Genomic DNA, 23,555 nt, shown 5'->3' with positions numbered 1-23,555 from the left:
GAATCCTAAGCCAGGAAAGGTTTACGCAAACTCTTGATCCTTCCCTGTCACCAAAATGCTCCTTGAAGACAAAGTGGATGTTAACATTTTTACATTTTACCTCTCTCACTCTCTCCCCTGCTTTGCTATGTAAACAGAGACCAACTTCCAAGACATCCTCCGCTGCTTTAATGCCCAATGCTGACCTTCTTCACAAATCAATTAGTAAGTCAAAACTGCTAAATGACTGACATAAAAATTTTCCCAAACTAAAGTTATCTTTAATAAAGGTGGATATCTATGCTCACTAGCCAAATAAAGTTAAAATTTAAGCATAAAATGCAACTTTTTTCCATTCTGCCTCACCTGCCGGAGTTGATGTCAGAGCAGACGAAAGAGTAAGACCACTAGCTGAGGTAGAAGTAATAGGCAGAGCAAACGGCGTGGCGGATGCTGCCGGTTTACTGAATCCTAAACTGAAACCAGTGGTAGATGCAGATGTAGTAGCTGGCGTTCCTTTAAAAAAAAAAATCCTATTTTACCATAACTGTATATGTATTATACCAGCTTCAACCAGGATCCCTAAAAGTTTATGATCCTACTTTTTGTAGAGAAAACAATGATATGTGTACTTATGTATGTATGAGAGAGAACAATATGAAAGTTGGAACCAAATCATGGTGAACACTGAAAAGATGGCCCTGTGACTCAAGAAAAGCAAAAGAAAGTCCAATCAGCATGGTAATATTGAAATCCAATGTCAGTTCTACTCCAGGGTTTACCTAACCCAGCATTTACCCTTCCTTTCCTTCGTACTCAGCACAAGAACACTCCCTCTTCTCCAAGAGCATTTAAGCGACCACTCTGCACTGCCTCAAATCCTCTTCCTTCTGGCTTCTGTTTGTCAGCTCCCAGTTCTCTCCCTCCTACTCCCTGTGCTATTCCTCTCAGGCTGCTTTTGTAGATCTCCTGCCTCTGTTCACTTCTTAAATGATACTCCCTATGGTTCCACTCCTGCTCCCTTACTGCCCGATCGCTCTCAGGCACTTTCAGAATTTCAGCTGTAGGCATGTGGGTCTAAATCTGCATCTACCTGAGTCTCTATTCACTAGCTCTACCTGGATATCCCTTTGGACTCCTACACGTCTCCCTATAAAAAACTTACCTAAAAACATCCCCCACCGTGGTCAATTCAGCTGCTCAAGCCAGAAACCACAATCATCTTTGCATCCCTTCCCTCCTCTGCATTCTGTTAGTCACAAGTCCCGTCAATTCTACTTCAGAGATATCCCTGGATTACAAACATCCTCAAAATCCTTAGTTCAGGCCATCTCTCTCTCAAGAACTATTACAATAAACCTCTTAATTTGTTTCTTTGCTATCGGTCTCTTCCAACCACTAATCTATTCTTGGAATTATCTCAGTTACTTTAAAAAGAGAAAGGGGCTGGCCCGGTGGCGCAGCGGTTGAGTCTGCACGTTCCGCTTTGGCGGCCCGGGGTTCACCGGTTCAAATCCTGGGTGTGGACATGACACTGCTTGGCAAGCCATGCCGTGGTAGGCGTCCCACATACAAAGTAGAGGAAGATGGGCACGGATGTTAGCTCAGGGCCAGTCTTCCTCAGCAAAAAAGAGGACGATTGGCAGCAGATGTTAGCTCAGGGCTAATCTTCCTCAACAAAAAAAAAAAGAGAGAGAGAGAACAACAAAAAAATAATACCCTGGTGATTCCCCCAGACTTAAGGTTCCCATTAGTGCTATACTGTCTCTAAAATAGAGTCTAAGGGCTTGGTATGACTACCTTTCCTATCTGGTCCCAACCTGCTCCTTAAATCTCCTCTCCCTATCATTCCTTCTTCTGAATCCTAAACTCCAAGAACAAAGTATTTTTCCTTTTTCCCTGGATCCTTTTACAATTTGGCCTTTGCATTGTCCACTCCTTCATCTGGAATTGTTTCCTACCCCCAAAATAAACTCCAACTCTCCTCTTCCTCTGGCTTCCTTGGCGTCTTTCATACATCGTTAGAGCATTTATCAGATGACACCAGAACATATTACTATATCTGCCCGTTCCCTTCACCTCACAACAGACTGAATGCACTCAGCAGTTCCTGACATCAGTACCATCCTGATCACCAGCATCACACCAAGATCTAACAGTGAACGTTCAAGGCATCATGCATATCCAAGGCCACTGAGTTGGGAAATAGCAGCTGCTCAAAAAGTGTAAATGAAGAAATGCATGCATCATCTGCATTTTGGCTTCTCCGGAGAGCACTGAGAGAAAAGAAGCCAGAAATTATGCTTTTGGATTGCCCTTACCACAAGTGGAAGTTCCTACCAGAGTTCAGTGCTTTGAAATCATGTTCTACCCTCACAGAAAATAGGATCCAACTGCTTTCCCTTGTAGCCAATCCTGTCTGAAACCCTGGTGGTGAACGGATGTGTTGTGTTTTCTGTTGACAAGTAGCATCCAAATAAAGTCCACCAACCTTCATTTTCATTTTTATTAATTTAATTTTAACTGAGGTTCCTCAATGCCTTTCAGTCTTTCATTTCCTTTCACATTATTTACTGCCATCCAGATTCAAGGCAGGCAGTAACCCTAGTCATCCACATTCCCTTCAGCACATCACTACAGAGAACCATGATGTTTATGAGGCAAAGAATCCAAAAACTTTTCAGTCCAATACCCTCGTTTTATAGATAACTAAAAGCTGCCAGACATTACATGACTGTTTAAGGCCTCACAACTATTTAGAGGTTCAACCAGGGCTTAACTCCAAGACTTCCGACTAGAGTTTAGTGCTTTTTCCACTACAAGGACGCAAACGACTGAAAATGTAATGTGAAATAAATTTCCACAGAAAAATCATTTCTGTGTTTAACTTTTTTTATGAATTAAAAAAGACTATCTAGTCACTGATTTTTTAAAAATTCAAATACTGAAAGTCAGTATCTGTGATCTATATTCAGTTCCTTACATACTTTCTTCTACACCCAAGCTCTGTGAGATATTAGGAAAGAGAAGAGCAGAAACCACAGATCTGGGATCTTTCCTCAAAAATTCTTACCCAGAGTTAATCCAGTAGTTATAGTTGTTGCTATTCCTGGGGATAAGAAGAGAAATACAATTTAATCATCACTGGAAGATGGCATTCGTTTTGTGTGTCATAAGGGCAGGAGTTGGATTCCCTCTCCGGGAGTGATAACACTGCTATCAGGAACAATATGTATCACAACATCCTCCACAACCACTCCCTAACACAAGCGCTCTACGGTCTGCGGACCACAAGGTACAGAATGTCACTAATTAGGAAATAAGATTTGTAAAATGCAAACAACTGTTGTTTATAACAAAATTAGGCAAGGAGAAAAAAAGCTACTCCGAGCAAAACACTGGCACACAGAACCGTCTCAAGAAGCTCCCTGGCTAGTCTCATATTTACTCCTGCAGTTCTTTCATTTTCTACATGTGGCTGTGAAAAGTACGGCAATCAAAGCTGGAAAGTCAACGCAAAAGGTGGTAACAGAGACCAAGGGGCTCTGAAGTAGAGAATAAAGGGTAAATAAGGAAGCAAACTCTTAAATGGTAGCTCCAGTGAAACATATTTTTAGCTTATAATAACAAACTACCTGTAAGTATTAAAAAAAACTTTTTATTATTGAAATGTCCACCAGAAACCTTTACCTCTTGCCCTTTACTTAGTGAAACAATTGCTTTAATACAAAAATTTAAAACATTTCTTAGGGATATAAATTATGAAGTTATATCAAAATACAATGCTGACTGTCCCATATATGCTAATTTTAATTAACATCCAAATTGGCAAACTTAACAATCTTCACTAAAGCAAAACAACATTATATAGTCTAATATTAAAATTTTAATTACTTTAACTCATTAAAGAGACATATCTTCTTCAATTCTTTAAGTGCGTGTGTGTGTGTTTTTCCTTCCATACACTAAAGTAGATCATAGCTGCTGACTGGGCCTATCGCTGGCCCTTAATTGCACATCTCTATGTTTCTTTTCATCTTCGTATTTACCATTTTTAGGTCTACCACCAATGACGATTCTTGTAAAAGGAGGAGACAGAACCTGAAAAAGAATAAATACCTCAAGCTTACTTCCTGAAAATGTGGCAATCCTCCTTACCTGTATTTGTTCCTCCTAGAGTGAACCCAGTGGCAGGTTTGGATCCAAAGAGCCCGGTTCCAAAACCACCCGAAGAAGCAGATGTAGTTGCTGGAGTCGAGGTGCTCCCAAGAGTTCCAAAATTGAGGCCCACAGAGGGATTGCTTGTTTATAAAAAACACAAAATGAAGTCTACTAGAGCCAATATTTACTTAAGAAAAATGAAAATTAACTCTTCAAGGTTAATTTTTCTTTCATTTAACATATTTAATACATCTGCATAGGATACAAAAGGAAGTAGCAATTTACCTTTAACCAAACAAGTTCAAATATTTTTCTGTTCTCTTTAAAATCTACATATAAAATTAGTCTTAAAAAATATAATACCAGTCTTCAAGAAAAGCATAATCTATAGCAAGTAGGATTTCAGACCCCAAGAAATCATAAACAGGTTCACACATATTCTGCTTTCACCAGTTTTTGTTTGAAAGTTCACATATTTTAAAACAGCCATAAGGAAATCCCATGAATGTGGATCATTTTCCTCTTAAACTACTCACACACAGTTCTCATTGCTAAATTATTTGCTTCTTCCCCAACTATTAATATAAAGAAAAGAAAGACACACTCAGAAATAGAAAAGTTACTCTCAGCTGTCTTCACCATCTTTCTATGGCTATATTACCGTATTCATGGGGGGTTGGAGGATTAGGTAGGTATCTTGCCACCGAAAAAGCTTTAGGAAGATCTGGGTGCAGCGCGCAGCGGGGAGGGACAAGAACAGACACATCCAGGTAAGAGTAAAATGCAAAGCAAAGTCACCCTCTGTCAAGATTATGTGTTCATCAGTAGAAATCTTCTTCAGAGTTTCTGAAAGCTTAAAAAGAGCAGCTGACAATAACAAGCGATGTGAACAAAGCTCACAACTTTTCAACGGTCCTTATCCAGTCTCAGAGGCTCAAACTCACTGCCCGTAGGTGGGAGAATAAATTATGAAAATAAGCCAAAAACCTCAACAATTTGACACTCCAAAAATTATGTAGGAGAGTTAAGAGAGATTATAACAACATGTACAACATAATGGGAAATCCCATTCATCCTATAGATGTATCTTTATTACTTCTCACTCTGTCCTTCCAGACAGACATAATCACCATGAGAGACCCAATGTGAGTTTAAAAAAGCTTAAAAGTCAAGGGTGTTTCAATTTAAGGGGACGGCAGCAGTGTTGTGGCTGGGTTCCAGTATCAGCTTCCCAATGTGCTGGTACTTGTGTGACATTAAACTTTTTGAGACTCTATTTCCTCATCTGCAAAATAGGAATAACAGTATCCACTTAACAGAATTTTTTATAAAGATTAAGAGATTATGCAGGGCAAATTAACTTTACTCAATAACTGTTATTACTTACTGTTATAAATAATACTTATAAATTCAACTGAACACATTACGTACAAGGTATTACGCCAGCTAATCACTGTGAGGGGAATGCAGAAGGAGGAGCGTATCAATGAGGTAGAACTTGAAATCAGTGAACAACACTGAGTAGGAGGAAGGAGAGGGCATACCCTAATTGTGTCTTAATTTACCACTGATTCTAAAAATGATCCTTATGAACACGTGTGTGTGCCCCTGGGTGTATGAAGTATAGGGGGTCGGCAGAGCAGGGTTGCAAAATCTCGTAAATCTTTAAACATTTAATCAACTGAATCAAAAAGGTATTTTAAGAAACAGTATTGGCAAATATTGAGGACATCAAATTAAGAAAATGATTAATATGCTCCCCTTCCTCCCAAACAAATCAGTGATCCCATTTGTTTCTACTGCTATTCCAGAAATAAACAAAAGAAGTACAGTGAAAGTATGTACTTTCAGTCAATTAAAATAATTTAAAATTTCTTGACAACTTAAGAAAACTGAAGACACAAGGAAGTGTTTTGTAACTAAAGTTGAAAACATTACCAAAGAAATACATCAAAGTGAAATCTTCTTACTCTACCAGAGAAGCACAAGGGAAATTTCTCTGTGGCAGAGAAATTTACCTACTTAAGAGAAAAACAAAAGCTACCCCCGCCCTGACCGATTATTGCCTCAACCCAGTATTATCTGCCAATGCCCCACAGGACGTCTTGTAGAAAAGCCGTCGACTCCAGAAGGTCCGGCCTGTTATTTTAATTTCTGGAGCTTGGGTTCATGCGGACTTAGGAGCTAACAGACCAGCTAACATTTATGGAGCACTTACCAAGTGCTGGAGGAGCTGCTAAATACTTTCCATGCTTTATCTCATTCAATACATCTCTGAGGTAAATATGTTGTTATACCCCTTTTCCAGACATGGCAATGGAGGCTTAGAGAGTAACTTCCCCAAGAATGATTTACCTAAAGAGACCAAATCACCAGGTGCCACTAGGGGCAGACAGGCCTCCAAACCAGGACTCCAACGGACAGATGTTAAGACTGTCCCCCCTTCTATTAATTTATCCAAGCCTTTCTGAAGCCTGTGTACATTTTTCTAATTTACTACTAATAATTCATTTATTCAATCAATCAACAAGTGTTTAGTAAAGTCCTTTTTATATGGCAGACTCTGTCATAGAGACTGAAGATGGAGTAGTAAATATGACTCAGACCCTGCCCTCAGGAAGTTCCTAGTCAGTGAGAAAACGAGATTAATCAATCATTCATTCATTCATTCAACAAATATACACTGAGCTCCACTGTGTCAACCAGAAAAATAGCATGAAAAAGTCTCCACCGCCATGGAGCTTACAGTCTATTGCCGGGATCAGACAATAAACAAGTCAACAAAAAACATGACGAACTGACTACAACTGTGGTACGCGCTTCGGTGGATGAGGACGGAAACCTCCTCCTGAGCCACAGGTCAGAAAAGGCCCCCCTGGGGAAGCAACCATGAGAGTCCCCAAAGTGGGCATTAGCTTGGCAGACAGGGTGAGAGGCAGTAGGGAAAGTGGAGGCAGAGGGAACTACCTTAAAGTGGGACAGGGTTTGGCCAAGCCCACTAGGAATTGAGAAGAGGCCCAAGTTACTAGAGTAGGGTTTTACAAACTAAAGCAGGACCTGTGAGAGAAGTATAAAATCAATTTAGTAGATCACAACCAACATTTAAAAAAATGAAATGGAACCAAACAGAAAATATCAAAGTGCATCACATGAAGTAAGGGTAAGGATCTTTCTTTGACACTTTGTTTCAGTTACTTATCTGTGTGCCTGTACTGGGTGTTAATGCAAATATTTTTTTTTTAAATAAAAGACTCAGGATGAGTCTGAAGAGATTCCAGGTTACTTAGGTCTTGCAGATCATGGTACGATTTATTTTTACTTCATTCCAATGACAGTGGAAAAAAATCACTGAAGGGAGGCAATGGGAATTTAAAAAATCACTCTGGCTACAATGTGGTAAAAAGATTGACTTAAAAGGAGATTTCTGAGACAGCAACTGGGATTCCATTGAACTAACCTAAGTAGGAAATGATGGGAGAAGTTTTCATCTAACAGGAGAAAGGTGAGTTGTTGAAAAGCTGGCAGTGATCATAAGGATTTTCACAAGAATGTAAGCTTCAAGAGAGCAGGACTCTTATCTTTAACCCCTAAAACAAGTCTACTTCACAGGAGTCTGTTCAGTAAATATTTGTTCCACGAACAACGAGAGCTTGCAACAGGGTGGTGGCACTGGGAATGAAGCAAATGGAAACTGAAGAATTAAAATTATCAGCCTTGCTGATTAAGCGTGTAGAGTGAGACAAAAGGAGGTATTAAGGAAAACTCTCAGATTTCTGACTTGACTGTGTAGTCTGTCAGCCCCGCCCCTTTTTAATAGACAATGCTGAAGGTATTCTTGCCTTGTTAATCTACAACCACATTCTTCAAGCTTCAGGAGATATCTTGTAACTCATTCTATATACACTCCTTGGTTGAAAGAACTCCTCCACTTTATCTTCAGAAGACTGAGTTCCAAAGATTAAATCTCTCATAATTAAAATCATCTTTCACTGCCTCTTTCTGTACCTCTGCTACGCAAATTTTTGTCACCTTCTGAAGTGGTGGCGTAGCAGGTTGCACAAAAATGATGAATGTTACCTACATTTTGCAATTTAAATTTAAATGTGAGTCATTACGACACAACACTCTCACCTATAATATACTAATTCAAACACTTCTATTCAAAATAATCACCAACAAACTCTGTAAAAAGTATTTAAAACAAACTAAAAAAAGGACAGATAGGGTCCCATGAGGCACAAAGACTTGGAAGCTCGTTTAAAACAACGGCGCAATCACTAAGGCCCTGCAATGTCCAAAACCGTAACTCTGCACTGGAATCCGAATTATCAGGGAGAAATTTTTAATTGTCCTCCTTAGAATTTTCTATTGTCTTTTCCTAAAACCTCACAATAAGCTACGGTCTCATTCATTCGTTCCACATTCATTCTGCGCCTAAGACCGGCGCGTCGCTCGGGCTCAGCAGGGAAACCCAGGCCCTCACGCCGCCGGCCGTCCCTCGGCGGGGACCGCGCCGGAACCATCGCGGTTCCCGGGTCCCCCCGACAGAGACGGCGCCCTCCTCCCACCAGCCGCCGGGGCCGACCAGGGCGGCGAGCGGGCGGCCTACGAGCCCGGCGCGGGGCAGGTCGTCTTCTCCAGGCCTCCGGGGAGCCAGCGGGAAGAGAGAGAGAGGGGCGCGACGCCCCCGGGAGCCGCCGCGGAGGCCCCGGCCGGGCCGGCGAGGAGGTGCGGTTACCTGGACGCGCTCGTCCCGAAGGAGAAACCGCCGCCCGTGCCGGTCCCGCCGGCGGCCACGGTGGTGGAGCCCAGCGTGCCGGTCCCGAAGGAGAAACCCGTGGACATGGCTGCCCGGGGCGCAGTGCCGCCAGCAAGCTGCAAGGGCTCTAGGACGCTCCTCCCGCCTAAAGCCGAGCCGGGCCGGGCAACATCACTCTCCCCGAACCCGGATCTGGCGGGAACCTCCAACAGCGGGTACGGCCAAGACCAGGCCCAAGAGGGCGGAGCTCGGCTCCGCCGCGCGCACGTAGCTCACGGGGGCCAGCCCGCCGCGCAGGGAACCCTGGGACGGTGAGGGGCTGGGCCGGCGCGCGGCGCAAAGCGTCCTGGGACAAGGTGGGGTGGAGCCCCGCCTACTCTCCTAAGCGGTGGGCCCCCTGAGTCAAATGCCGGCCCATCCCTTTTTGTTAGTTCTGTGTTGGTGTTTGTGCGGCTTCTGTACTTTGTGACCGTTGAATCTCAATGTTACTTATATTTTTGCTTACTGCCAAAAAAGGACGTGCAGAATCCCAGCGTTGGGAAGGCCCTATTGAGCATCCCAAGCCCCTCTTTCAGAAAAGGAGGCGATTCCAGTCTTTCCTTGGCTGCCTCTCGTTCCCCAGGGAGGACGGAGCGTGTCTGCTTCCTGACGGTTTGCAGATCAGTCGATAATACCGCATACTCGTTTCATGGTGCTTTGCTTTATTGCGCGTCGCTCATACTGCGTTTTTTGCTGGACTCTCTGCCCCCAAAAAGATTCTGACTCACTGAAGGCTCAGATGATCGTTAGCTTCTTTTAGCAATAAACATATTTAAATTAAGGTATGTACCCTGTGATTTTAGACATAATGCTATTGCACATTTAATATAGTATAGTGTACACATAACTTTTACATGCACTGGGAAACCAAAATATTCCCGTGGTTCGCTTTATTGTGATACTTTATTGCTGTGGTGTGCAACTGAACCCACAATATCTCCAGGCACGCCTTTCATTCACTCATCCATTTACTGACGTGAGCCCCACCTCAGCGCCGCGTGGGTGCCGCCGGAGCCCGCTAGGTGCAGTCACCGGGAGCCCCATGCGCGGCCGTGAAGGAGGCTCAGAAGAGCGTCCTTTCGTGAGCGTAGTGGTCAGTTCTGTTAGTGGTGCTGAGCAAACAGAACTGGCCAGGGCCCCTGGATGGCAAACGATGTTGTCAAGTCCGCAAATAGTGTCAGCGTATCCTGCAGGGGAAGAGGGCCGGCCTGGGGCGGAGCGTGTGGGGTTCCTCCCCGATGGCTGCTTCCCAGCTTTGCGGCGCTCAGGAACTACAAAGTGAAAGGGATTTTTAAAAAGTACAGAAACAAGTATAATATAAGGCGAAATATAAGGCTGCTATGAGTAACCTTTTAACATAAGAAAAATGTGGGTTTAAAGAAGCACTCCCCTCTGGCAGAAAGATCAGGACAGACTGCCTGGCGGTGGTGCCTTTGAGGTGCTGCCATCATAATGTGGGTCTTTATTTTTCCATCAAGGATTGTTACGTTACTCCCGCAAAAGGTTTTACTACCTGTAGTCTCTTCCAATAAAATTCATCCCATAAGCAGTCACCAGATTTTCTCTCCTAAAACATAATTCTTACCACAACACTGCCTTGGTCAAAAACCCAGTGGCTGTTGGTCTGGCGCTCAATGTCCTGTACATAACCAATCTTTCTAATCTCACATCTTGCAACTCCCCTTGATGCAACACTTTCTCCTGTATTGAACTTGGGCTTTGCCACCGCTTATGAACCGAATTGGGTCTCTCCAAAATTTCTTTTGTTGCAGCCCTAACCCACAGTGCGATGGTTTTTGGAGGTGGGGCCTTTGGGAGGTAATTAGGTCTAGATGAGGTCATGAGGGTGGGGTCCTCAAGATGGGATTAATTCCCTTATAAGAAGAGACTCAAGAGAATTCCCTCTCCTTTCTCCACCTCTAAGGACACAGCCTAAAGGCAGCCTTATGTGATCTGGGAAGAAAGCCTATGGGCACCTTGATCTTGGACTTATCAGCCTGCCGCACTGTGAGAAATGTTGTTTAAGCCACCCAGTCTTTGGTATTTTGTTATGGCAACCTGAGCAGACTAATAAACCACCTCTGTGTTTGTATAAATAAAAATTAAATAGCATTTAGAATATGAAGGTCCCATGGGAATGATAAAACAAAAGAGAAGAAGGACATATGTGAACTATAGTATAAAGAAAAAATTCACAGTGATTGAACAGGAAGAGAAAAATAAAATACTGTGGGTTTTAGAGCTTCAATGATCTAGAGAATGCTATTATCAATGATGACTCTAGGATAGTCAGTAAAGGACTGAGGATATGAAATCTAGGGGACTTTTGACTGGGGAAAAAAAGGTAGATCCAGACGATTTTTGTAGGAAGACAGAAAGTGGCTCCCTATGTCTTTTAGTGGCATTTCTGACTTGTATCTGGCAAAGTAGTTTAAGTTATACTACAGTAAACCCAAAAATCCCACAGAGAGAAGCACTGCAGAGATGGAAACTGGAATATTTGGTGAACAGTAGTACAATCTACCACAAGCCGCTAGGTGCACCAAATGTAAGACTAGACCTCAAAGACCCTTTCTCATCTTCTGTGCCGTCTTCTCTTTGTCCTATTAGCAAAAAGAAAAGAAAAGAAAAAACTTGACATCCTTATGTTCTACAGAAATAAAGAACGCAGCTTCTATAAGCCCAATTGTTTGGTTATTCAATTGAAAAATGACAGTAAAATGGCAGTAACATAAACTTCATGCCTATTTAAACCTAAAGCCTATCCAGCGAGGCAAACACATGCAGTGCTGGAATTTCTTAACCCTCCCAACCTAATGAGAGGAACACATGCTATTCCAAAGGACGTTCCAAACATTCCCCTTCGACATCATGACACCTGAACCATATGTCAGTTCTATGTGAATTACTGCTTTCCAAGAATAAAGCAAGTGATTCAGATCCTAAACTCTATGGCAAGCCATTTTGCTTCCCTTTGCTTTTTATATTGTGAGAATTCTGTCAAGAAACCTCATCTTTTGCTGATTGACTGGCTGTGTGATGACATTGCTAATGTCATAAACTGAATCATCTGAAAGGCAATAGCACTAAAAAGATTCTAATTTGGCTTTGCATTAAAATATCTAAATAGGCTTGCCTCAGTGGTATGTTCAGATGGGGACAACCTTTTGAGAAGTATCAGTTGACACGTTCTAAAACAGAAAGGAAATGGGAATCACAAGTCTGTTTAAAGGGATCTATATATGTATGATCTGATCCTCTGAAATATCCAAGAGAGAGTTATCTTTTAGAGACTATATATAACCAGTTGCCCTCTATCTTGAATTTATTCTCAGAAGGGGTCTATTGACTTTAAAGATTTAGCTAGTGTCCTTCCGCTTTAGAAATCTTATTAAGTTTTCAAACAATCCAACAACAAAATTTATAGAGAGATGAGTAATGAAAATGTCACAAAATGTTAACAATTCGTGACTCTACAAGCAAGATATATGGGTGTTCATTGTACGTACTACTCTTTCAACTTTTCTGTGGGTTTGAAATTTTTCAAAATAAAAAGTTAGAGGGAAAAAGCCTAAAGCTAAAACGTGTTTCCAACAATAGATCAGAACAGTAATGATCTGTTTCCCCCAAGAAATGAGGAAAACGAAAGCAATGTAGGGAGTTTTCCATGAAGCTAAATATATTTAATTCAAAGTGTGGTCATTTATTTTGAAATTATGTCCTTCCTATTGGTGAGTATGGGGGATGGGACATGAACAGTTGCTTTCATGATAGTGGATAAGGAAAAGATCAGGAAAAGAAACTTGGAAATGTCAGCATAAAATAAATGAGGGAAGCTCTCTTCTTGCCACCATTTTTCATTCTTCCCTTTTTCCTTACAAAAAACATCCCATTTTTGTTCAAGGTGGTACATCAACCAGGTATACAACTACATACCCCGACTTCCTTTACAGGTAAATGTGGCTGATTAGATGTAAGTGGGAGACATGAGATGAGACGTCCAGTATGACTCATTTAGAGGAAGAGATAGCTGGCATATGTCCCTTTGGCTTTTCTCTTCCTTCTTCCTTTCTGCTACCTGAAACTTAGACACATGGCTGGGTCTCCAACACCCACCTCAGACTGTGAGGAACTTAAGAATGGATGTCATATATTAAGGAGGGCGTAGCAGAAAAATATCATGAACGTAGGTCCTTGATGATGTTACAGAGCTATCATACCAATCCTGGTCTCCCTACCTTCAGATTTCTTTTAAATGACAGAAAAATCAACTTCTATGTTGTTTAGGCCGTTATAGTTGGGTCTCTGTTGGTCATAGCTAAATCATTATACCATCTTTCATAGGAATCCACACTAAAAGATGAATTTTACATGGGTTAGTGAAGAAACGTAGGAAATATCCAAGATGAACCAATGTCCAGAATATCTATAAGACTGGAATATAACAATAAGAGCAGAAACAACAACCTGTTATCAATTTTGTCTTGAAACATGCTAAAAGAAGGGCAATGGTCAGGGTCTGGTCTCAAAAAAATGGGAGCCAAAGAGGAAGAATTTATCTGCATTAATTGCTCTCATCTGTCAAGGAAACAAGTCACTGTACCTGATGGACACTCATGTTCTGGCCACTAGACTGATGTCCACTGCTGTGAAGCAGGAATACATTCATAAGGCTTTTCCATAGCATCGATAAAATTTCCCTCAAAACTGTCCATCTCCTTTGTGATCAGTTTTCCCACAAGTTAATTAGGCCTCTTTCGATTGCAAGGAATAGAAATCCTCTCAAAGTAGTTAAAGCACAAGTGTGTGTGTATATCTATATGGAGGAGACATGAGAAGACAAAGCTATTGTACAGATACAGAGACGTTTCAAGTGAGTCTAGAAGAAGAGGAATAACAAGGCTTTGAGTAAATCAAAAACCAGGAGCTAGCTAGCTTGTAAGAAATGAACTGGAGAGCACTGCACCTACTTCAGGGAAATGAGAAGATCTAGAGGTCCCAGAGGATGGAGAGAAGGATTAACTAATTGACTAAGTGCCCAAGGGAGAAAGAGGGGGCATTCAGGCATCAGCCACACAAAAAATCAGCGATGCCAGATTATAATAGGACTGGTCAAGTAAGACTTGATTCCCAGAGAGCAAAGGCAGGAGCTGGCAAGCAAGCAGGGAGAAAGCGGAACAAACTTGTCAAAACAGATTCCCCCACCTCTGTTCCCACCTCCATCCCCACTGTCATCAAACCTGGGGGGTATAGGGAAAGAGAAGCTCTGAATTGGATACAACGGCAGATTTTTATTTACATTAGACTGGATTCTTTGACTCCTAAAAATTAGATTGTTCCAAAACCCAAGAGTGACTGGAATTTCTCTAGGAGCTTAAGCTCCTGGTGAGGAGAGGGAGGGAGAGCAGCAAAGCAGGCTTGAAGGGCAACTGGAGAAAAAGAAAGCTGCTGCCTGCGTGAGAACCACAGAGCCAGAAGACCCCAGTATTCAATGAAGTGGTTACACAGAACAGAGCCCGACCGACTACTGCATCACCCGATGTCAACAGCAGGTACAAATGGTCAGAAATATTTACTTATCGAAGATGTGGTACATATATACAATGGAATACTACTCAGCTGCAAAACAGAACAAAATCATTCCATTTGCAATAACATGGACGGACCTTGAGGGAATTATGTTAAGTGAAATAAGCCAGCGAGAGAAGGATAATCTGTGTATGACTCCACTCATATGAGGAATTTAAAATTTTGGACTAAGAACAGTTTAGTGGATACCAGGGGAAAGGTGGGGTGGGGGGTGGGCACAAAGGGTGAAGTGGTGCACCTACAACATGACTGACAAACATTAATGTACAACTGAAATTTCACAAGATTGTAACCTATCATTAACTCAATAAAAAATATATAAATTGAAATATTTACTTATCTAAAAGATTCAGAGAGGAGGTCACACAGTTAAGAAATGCAAAAAAATGATTAGTAACCTTCTTTAGGATAGAATGAGGAGCAAGCTCCCAAACCCTCAAATCCTGAGAGAGTGAGAGTCATATTGCCCTTCTGGAAACATCACAGTATGTCTCCCTCCAACTCAGCATGAGACTGAGGCAGTCCTGTATGTCAGCTAACCAGGACATGTGCACATCACTGGGCCAGGTGCACCTCCTCAGTTGCAGGGTTATAGAACACATAATATGATCACTGGAGTATGGTATACAGTGCACTCAGATAAGAACAAATGTTTCATCCTTCACTCAGTCTCCCCAAATGAGCACAGCCTCATCCAAATAAATTTGTGACTCAGGGCGAAAGATTAGAATGAGGATCAGCAGGTATCTAGACATCTCTGGGGATTCTGAGGGTGCATTCTGCTTAACACACACATACACAACCACTATTTGCTGAGCATTAATTGAGGCCAGCTATTATGCTTAAGCATTTCTGTTCATTATTTCATTTAACCAACACAAATACCTCAGTGGAGGAGATAATGATAAGTACTAAGTATTTACAGATAACTAAACCAAGAGTTAGAGAAATTAAATAATTTTGCCAAATGCACACAGCTAGTAAGTGGCAGAAATGAGATTTGAATTCAGATAGCTTTGTTTCCAGAAAGAGTTCTGATCATAGGCTTCATCTTCCGCAATAATACACCTAAAAATAAAAGCCTAGAAATGTAATCAAGTGAAATATTCTTGCTTTTTTAATGATTTATGTTTATTTAAGAACACCCATGTTAGAGAGTGTGATTGCTTTTATAATATCCCATTAGATAGTAAACAGTAAGCATAATTATGAAAGCATCAACATTTAATTTTTTTTTTTTTCCACTGAAAACATGAACCAAAGAGTTCATTTTTATTGTTTTTAGGAGGTAAGCCAGAAGTTGAAGTCACAAGACGAGGCTGGGACACAAATTCAGCAGTGCCCAAACAAGACTAAACATTCACATTTTAAAGTTCTGCTTCTATCTGATATCATCCATAACTTAAACTACGTTAGCCCTGAAGCAGCTGGGCGTGGCGAATGCATTCATGCACAGCTTCCTTTGATGAAACGTAACCCTGGAGAACGAGTGCATTTAAAGCAACAACTCCAAATGCCAAAAGAGAAGAAAATGTATAAGCAAAAGTCTCAGCTGCTTTTGCTGAATAAAAGGTACAGAAATTCAAAACTTTAGGAAATGGGGCACATCTAAAGGAATAATTTGTCCAAGTTTAACAAAGGCCTACGTCCCACAAATATCTAGGACTTCCCAGTTGCCAAGTTAAAGGCTGCTTACTTCATTCTAACCCCCCAGATCTTACTATCACTTCTAATTGAGTCACCTAGTAACTCTCATCAATAGTATGGGTCATCACTCAGAAGAGAACACTCTTTTGTGGTGACATGTGGATGTGCCTTCAGCTGATTTTTTTTTTTATTAATGTTATGATAGATTACAACCTTGTGAGATTTCAGTTGTACATTTTTGTTAGTCATGTTGTGGGTACCCCACTTCCCCCTTTGTGCCCTCCCCCCACCCCCCCTTTTCCCTGGTAACCACCGATCAGATCTCCTTGTCAATACACTAACTTCCACCTATGAGTGGAGTCATATAGAGTTCATCTTTCTCTGACTGGCTTATTTTGCTTAACATAATACCCTCGAGGTCCATCCACGTTGCTGCGAATGGGCCAATTTTGTCTTTTTTTTATGGCTGAGTAGTATTCCATTGTGTATATATACCACATCTTCTTTATCCAATCATCAGTTTCTGGGCATGTAGGTTGGTTCCACGTCTTGGCTATTGTAAATAATGCTGCGATGAACATATCAACATTTAATTTTTAAATATGATATGTTTTCTCATATGACAATCATAATATCAGACACTTCTTGTGCATTTTATAGGGGAAATAAGTGAGGTTTTTTTTCCAACAATGTAAAAATAAACATTAGGGAGAAATGAATGCAGAAGATGCTGATTCCCCGTTATTTCAAACCATTGTGATTGCTTATTCAATGTTTTTGTATATTTGTTATTTTCTGATTCATAACACCACCATTTTAAATACAAGGTCAATTAAGAAAATGATATTTTATTAAAGTCATCAATAATAGTCATGTCACCATTTTAAGTTGTTTTCATAGGCATATGTAAACCAAAATCTAGGTGTCCCTCAGAACTTGGATAATAAAGGAAATTATGAATATACACATCAAAAGAAAATTAATCAAAGCACAGATGTTTAAAGACTCCTTAAAAAGACAGCGTGACTTCTAGACCATATCTTGATAGGAACTTAATTGACCAAGTGCCATATCTAAAGAAACAACAAGGCCCTCAGAAGGGGTGTTGTTCAGCAGCGAAGCCTAGATTAGGGATATTTAATATATGCGTATAATAATGAGCATTCAGGGCTGCCTCTAGAGGCTTCCATGGCCCAGAAACACTATCATCTGATCTTGCAGTTGGTACATCTCATAGGGTTTACAGATGCATCAAGATTTTGGCTGAATGACAACAGCCTCTCATATCTTTTGGTTAATTTCCCTTGCTCTGAATTCATGCTAACTAAGCAAACTTCTCAACTGTAAAGTGTCCAAATGGCTTTATAGGAAGAGAATGTGCTGACCCTCATTCCTGTCTGCTTTAAACTTCGGTTTTTCATGGCCGATAATTATGTTGGCATTTCGCCAGACTAACTACCCTAAGAAACAGATCTCTTCTTGGCTGGCTGGTCTTTCTTCAGGTTAGCTTATAAGTCTCAGTGAACTCCTTTATTGAAACTGTAACTGTATTAAGTGCCCTGTTTGCATACGTGATGAGATCAGGACAGCAGAAAATACTAAATCCGATTAATTTTATTGGATCCCAACTTTTTTAGGGAAGGATAGGATTTAGGCTACTGGTGCACATTGAAGTTCTCTTAAACTGGACCATATACTTTATGAACGTTAGTAAGATAAAACAAATCTCAATGAACAAAACTCTTCTTCATTTCCGTTTCATATCTTTTTTTTTTTTTTTTTTTGCTGAGTAAGATTAGCCCTGAGCTGACATCTGTGGCAATCTTCCTCCACTTTATATGTGGGACACTGCCATAGCATGGCCAAGAAGTGGTGAATGTCCCCACCTGGGGTCCAAACCTGCGAACCCAGGCCACCAAAGTGGAGTGTGCCCAACGCAACCACTACACCATGGGGCCAGCCCCACCATTTCACTTTGAAGGATAATTTCACAGGATACAAAATTCTAGAATGCTGGCGATTTTTCTGTCAACTTTAATATTTCACTCCACTCTCTTCCTGCTTGCATGGTTTCTGAAGAGAAGACAGAGGTAATTCTTATCTTTGCTCCTCTATAGGTAAGGTGTTTTTTCCCTCTGGTTTCTTCAGAATTTTTTTTTTATCTTTGATTTTCTATAGTTTGAGAATGATACATAGTTTTTCTGAAATTTATCCTGCTTGATGTTCTCTGAGATTCCTGGATCTGTGGTTTGGTGTATGACATTAATTTGGGGGAAATTCTCATTCATAATTGTTCCAAATATTTGTTTCTCTCCTTCTTCTCCTTCAGCATTATGTATATGTTACACCTTTATTCTGTTCTGCTTTTTTTCAGTCTTTTTTCTCTTTGCTTTTTAGTTTTGGAAGTTTCTATTGAGATATCCTCAAGCTCGAGGATTCTTTCCTCAGTCATGTCCAGTCTACTAATCATCCCATCAAAGGCATTCTTCATTTCTGTTGCCGTGTTTTCTTATCTCTAGCATTTCTTTTTGGTTCTTTCTTATGATTTCCATCTCTCTGCTTACATTATCCATCTGTTCTTGCATACTATCTACTTTACCCATTAGAGCCTTAGCATATTAATCATAATTGTTTTAAATTCCCAGTCTGACAATTCCAGCATCCCTGCCATGTCTGAGTCTGGTTTTGATGCTTGCTCTGTGTCTTCAAACTGTGTTTTTTGTCTTTTAGTGTGTTGTGTAATTTTTTCGGAATAGTTGGATGTGATGTACTGGGTAAAGTGAACTGCCTGTCACTGGCTCCCTGCTGCCTGCCGGTTTCTTCTGTAAATCGTGATTTTTCTGTCTTCGCCTGTCCCTCTCCCTAATTTGGGGGGCAGTAGTTTGCCCTGTGACCTCGGTTCTCTTACAGATCTAAGAAAAGTTGTTGATTTTTCAGTTTGTTCAGCCTTTACCTGTTATCTGGACCTACTGCATAATTTTTAATGAATGCCGGCATTAACAGTGCATGGACATAACCACACTTTACATAACTAATCCTTGGAAATTTCTATTGTTTCAAGTAAGGCTGCACTGAACATATTTGTTAATTTCCTTACAATAGAGTCCTGTGAATAGAATTATAGCTCAAACCAAAGAGAAAGTATTAAAATTTGGCGCGGTCCATTGGTAGGTTAATGAACTTCCGTGACATCCTGTCTCTCTTTATACCAGCACGTCGGAGGACCCACTCCCGCGCGGGGAATAGTTTTCTCTGGACCCCTCCGCGCTCTTGCTTTTCCGGTCCTACGTCAGGCGTTGGTGAGCCTCCCCGGGCAGGGGGCGCTGTAGGACACGCGGCGACTCCGAACGAACGAGACGCCGCTCTCCCTCGGCAGACGCTCTGCCCCGCCCGCCCCGCCCCCTCGGCGACGCCCGGTTTGGGGAAGTGTTTCTAGGAGACGGCGCTGGCCCGCTGCGCCTGCGCAGTTGACGCTGCCTGGGGCGGTCTGACGGGCCGCGGCGGTGGCCGGCGGAGGTGGTTCCCGCTGCGTCTGGGTCGCTGTGGTCCCCCGAGTTCTTTCTCTCTATGGTACGCCTGTGAGGCGAGCTGCCGGCAGACGTCACCTCGGGATGGAGCACATCCGTACCACCAAGGTAGTCGGACGCGGGAGAGCCGTTCCTCCCCGGCCGGGGTCCCGCTCGGCAGAGCGGGAGGCGGCGAGAGCTCAGCTGGCCCGACGGGGGCCTGGGCCGGCCGGGAGGGCGGGGACCTGGGCCGGGCCGGAGGGTCCTGGCCGGGCCTAGTCCGGGAGGGCGCGGGCAGTTTGGGCCAGGGCGTGCGGAGGCCTCCTCTACCCACGGGAGTGGGCGTCTCGCTTCAGTTCTTGGTGTTGATATTGCGGGATGGGGTGGTGCGGAGGATGTGGGCTGCTTGGGGTTAAGTCCGGTGAAATCGGTCGGCCCCTCTCAGCGCTACACTGTTGGGCAAAATTGGAACTGCCTGGCTTCGGGGGCTCTCAGCCGTTCGCGGCCTCATGGAACGGAAAACTGGTGGGTCCTCAAGGTGCTGTGTAAGCTTTTCTTGTTCACCATGAATTGTCCGGTGCAAGATTCTTGATGCAGGATTTGCAGGAGCTGACATCCGCCCCGGGCTCCGCCCCACGTTCTTGTCTCGGTCTCCAGTCATTTGCATTTGTTTCCGTCTCTGTGCTTCAAACTTTGTTGTCTTTGCTGTCAAGAGCCAGCTTAACAGAGAAACTGTGGAGAAGAGAAAAATGTTAACCTGTGTTTTAAAATGTCTGATGGAACTGTTTTTCAATTGAGCTTATTAAATCCCATGCTTAATTTTTGTGTGTGAAAGGTATTTATTTTGACAACGGGTATTTTTATGATTCTGTTACAAATTTTAAAACTGAAGAAAAAAACATCCGAATGTTACCAAATTACCAACAACATTTAAGTTCAGCTTCAACACTGGGAGGGAGAAAACGTAAATTGAGACCAGAAGAATTGAATAACATGATTTTAAGATGGCTCAGAGCCTAACAAAATCAGGAAGAGGACCCATTGTGAATCCTGACTCGTCATGTTTCGCTGAAACCATCAGTCAATTGCTGCTCATCCTAAAGTTACCTTTCATCTAGGAAAATGGCAGACATACCTCATCTTCATTTGTTTCGTGGAGAATTTGAGATCTTTGTCTTTCCAATGTTTCACAAACCTTTTTAAGGTGTACGTGGATTTTTGTTGGAGCTTTTTTTTTCTTTTAGCATTGCATCTACTATAATAAAATTGAAGATGCTAAAAACTAACCCCTTTTAAGACATCTTTTTTCTTTTTTAAAGAAAAGAAAGGTAAAATAACTCTAGAATTCAAGTTGCTGGCACTTAAAGTTTGAAAATAGAAGGGTGATTAAGTAACCAAACTAGTAGAAGATGCAGAGGTGGAAAAGAGGACTAGAGTAGTCATCAGATCAGGATCTTCTCCTGTTTCCAAGGTTCCAGATGTTTAGTAGGCAGTAGCAGTGTGCACGCATGCCTTCCTTCTGTACAGGATTGAACCTCATCTTTGCATTTTTCATGCCTGTTACAGTGTATACCACGCAGTAGAAAAGCAGTAAAAATGAACTGAATGTAATAAATTAGAACAGACCCTATTTCTAGGTGATCGGTAAGAGCGAAACAGAATTTTAGAAAATCTTTAGGATTCCTTGACTTATTTTAAACCTTTCCTCCTTAAATTTATGATGGATATATGTCTTTATTTATATAGTTGTAGCTTCTCTTATTTCCTGGAAGATTATAGCTGGTGACTTTGATTTGGTCTGATATTCCTCTTTAATTCCTAAAGTTGATGGACTTTTCTTCAATTAATTTTCTGATTTAGTCTTACCTTTTCACACTGAGTCCGTGCTGGTGGTTTAGTGAGGTTGTTTTATGCCTTTTTAAAGACTAAGAGATTTCTGACTAATTTTCTATAAAAATTACTTCTCAAGTGTGCTCCTTTATCACTTTGGGTTATTTTTCTAGCAGTGGGCCATTACTACTCTGGAATAATCTTAAATGGATGTGTGTAGACTGTCATTCAACAAATAGTTATTCGGTAGCTGTTGTGTGCCAGGCACTGTACAGACACTGGGTAGGTCACAGTGAGCACGATGGACGCAGACGGCATAATGCATTTTGATAATTGTTGTGTGGACTGTAACATTTTCTTAAATTTTAACTTATTCTTAAAAGGTTGATTGGAACATAGTCAACTTTTTGTTTCTGTTATGCATAGCCTTCACCTGGACATAGTTAATTTGCTGCAAAAACAATTGTAAGTATTTCAAAACTAAAAAAATTGCTTTAAGTTTATTTAGCTGTTTTGAACTCTGTAGTTTAGTCACTATGATCAAGAATTGATTATAGAGTAGTCCTTTGTATCTATTTAGTGATTTCTTCTATGTTTTTCAGAAAGCTATATCTGAAAAGTAATAAGTACCATTTATTAACAACTATATGTTAGTATAACCAACTATAGGGTCTTATTTCACAGTGTATACAATTTCACATAATTTATGCAGAATTATCACTAATCTCTTAAATAACCCTGCTAATTGGGTCGTTATCTCCATTTACAGAGGAGGAGGAAGTAGGTTTAGAGAGTTAAATAACCTGCCCAGTTAGCTCATGAGGGATAAAGTCGAAGTTTCTCTAACTCCAAAGACTTGGTAATGTTTTTTCCATTGCCTCTCTAGTTTTACTCTAATTGTTTAAATGTATTAATATCAATTTAGAAATAAATTCTAATAATAATTCCTTTGAGTGCTTTTTCTTCCCCAAATCTCTTCTTTGTGTAAGTAAATAGTATTTATGTAGTAGTAGTATTTTTTACATTGTTGATGGTCTTTTTTTTTTATTGCTTACTAACCAAAGTAATTTATCAGATAAAGTATTTTAGCTGAGTACTAATTAAATGGCTTTATACTTCTAAAATTTGGAAACAGGTATGTCATCCTGTTTTGGTCACATTTTGTTTAGTAACTGTATAGCATCAATAAAGATGTCGTCTGATAATGAATCTCCCAAAGAGCATTTCCAAGCTATACTGATGAAGAGTGTAGTTACTGCCTATCACTTTGAGCTTTCATTTTGCCTTAATGAGATAGTCTTGCCAAGAAACAATGGGAAATTAGCAGGGACAGTTCTTCTTTCTGCAGTCTTTCTCCGCCAGGCTCCAGTGCTTTGGCTGACATCATATATTGCTATCAAACCATACTGTGCTGTTTGTGAATGGAATTTTACAGAATGAAATGGAAGAATGTTTTCCTAGTTATATCTGAAAGACTGCTTCCTGGAGTTTGTTACAGAATGGAACGCCCCATGAGAATCTAACCCTTCTAGGGCTCAAATTGAGTTATTCCAAAAGGAATGCCCAGTTTGTTCTTAGCTTGCTACCCCTTTTGTCATTAGAATGTGAGATCATACATGTATGTATACAGATATGTCATCTGTTACAAAGAGGGAAGGAGATGCAAAACTAAGAATAGATCAAGAATAAGGAGAAATTGATATTATTTTAATTGTCTTTGAAATAAGAGCCAGTAGATTTTGAGGAGCACCTGAATGCTTTTCCCCATGTAAAGTGCTGTTTTGACTAATATCTCATTATACAGGTGAGAAAACTGAAGCTTGTAGAAATTAAGTAAAATGACTTGTCCTGACTCACACAGCTGCCTCTACTAAGAAAGAGGTGGTGCTGGGAACTTGAGTCCAGGTCTTTGTGATACCAGTACTGTTCGCATAACCATTACACATCCTGCCTCACAGAGTAATTATCTAATCGAGAACTTTGAGTAGTGAGGTAGGGCAGTGTGAGTGGGAATGGAGAGGAGGAGATGGATGAGAGGAGCTGAG

General features: G+C 41.2%; 2 protein-coding genes across 6 annotated transcripts in view; one reads left to right on the top strand and one right to left on the bottom strand.

Moving 5' to 3' along the window:
* NUP58 (nucleoporin 58) overlaps positions 1-9,212 on the bottom strand; it is a 50,669-nt gene extending 41,457 nt beyond the window's left edge. Inside the window, exons 1-4 of one of the 3 annotated variants that reach the window (XM_014843208.3) lie at positions 8,879-9,194; positions 4,138-4,280; positions 3,053-3,088; positions 346-495 (exon numbers count right to left, since the gene is read on the bottom strand). In XM_014843208.3, the coding sequence (XP_014698694.1) occupies positions 346-495; positions 3,053-3,088; positions 4,138-4,280; positions 8,879-8,985 (436 nt within the window). In that variant the 5' untranslated portion in view covers positions 8,986-9,194. Of the gene's footprint in view, positions 1-345; positions 496-3,052; positions 3,089-4,137; positions 4,281-8,878 lie in introns of all 3 variants that reach the window. The other 2 variants (XM_014843212.3, XM_014843210.3) reach the window with 2 other exon arrangements.
* A 10,354-nt stretch (positions 9,213-19,566) lies between these two features.
* MTMR6 (myotubularin related protein 6) overlaps positions 19,567-23,555 on the top strand; it is a 35,039-nt gene continuing 31,050 nt past the window's right edge. The window contains exon 1 of one of the 3 annotated variants that reach the window (XM_014843213.3): positions 19,567-19,809. In XM_014843213.3, coding sequence (XP_014698699.1) covers positions 19,786-19,809 — 24 coding nt within the window. In that variant the 5' untranslated portion in view covers positions 19,567-19,785. The remainder of the gene's footprint in view (positions 19,810-23,555) is intronic. The other 2 variants (XM_070520413.1, XM_044777417.2) reach the window with 2 other exon arrangements.

The sequence above is a fragment of the Equus asinus genome, chromosome 11, assembly GCF_041296235.1.
Source record: "Equus asinus isolate D_3611 breed Donkey chromosome 11, EquAss-T2T_v2, whole genome shotgun sequence".
Classification (NCBI taxonomy): Eukaryota; Metazoa; Chordata; class Mammalia; order Perissodactyla; family Equidae; genus Equus; species Equus asinus.
Note: the sequence above shows the minus strand (reverse complement) of the source record. Positions and strands in the feature narration are given on the sequence as shown.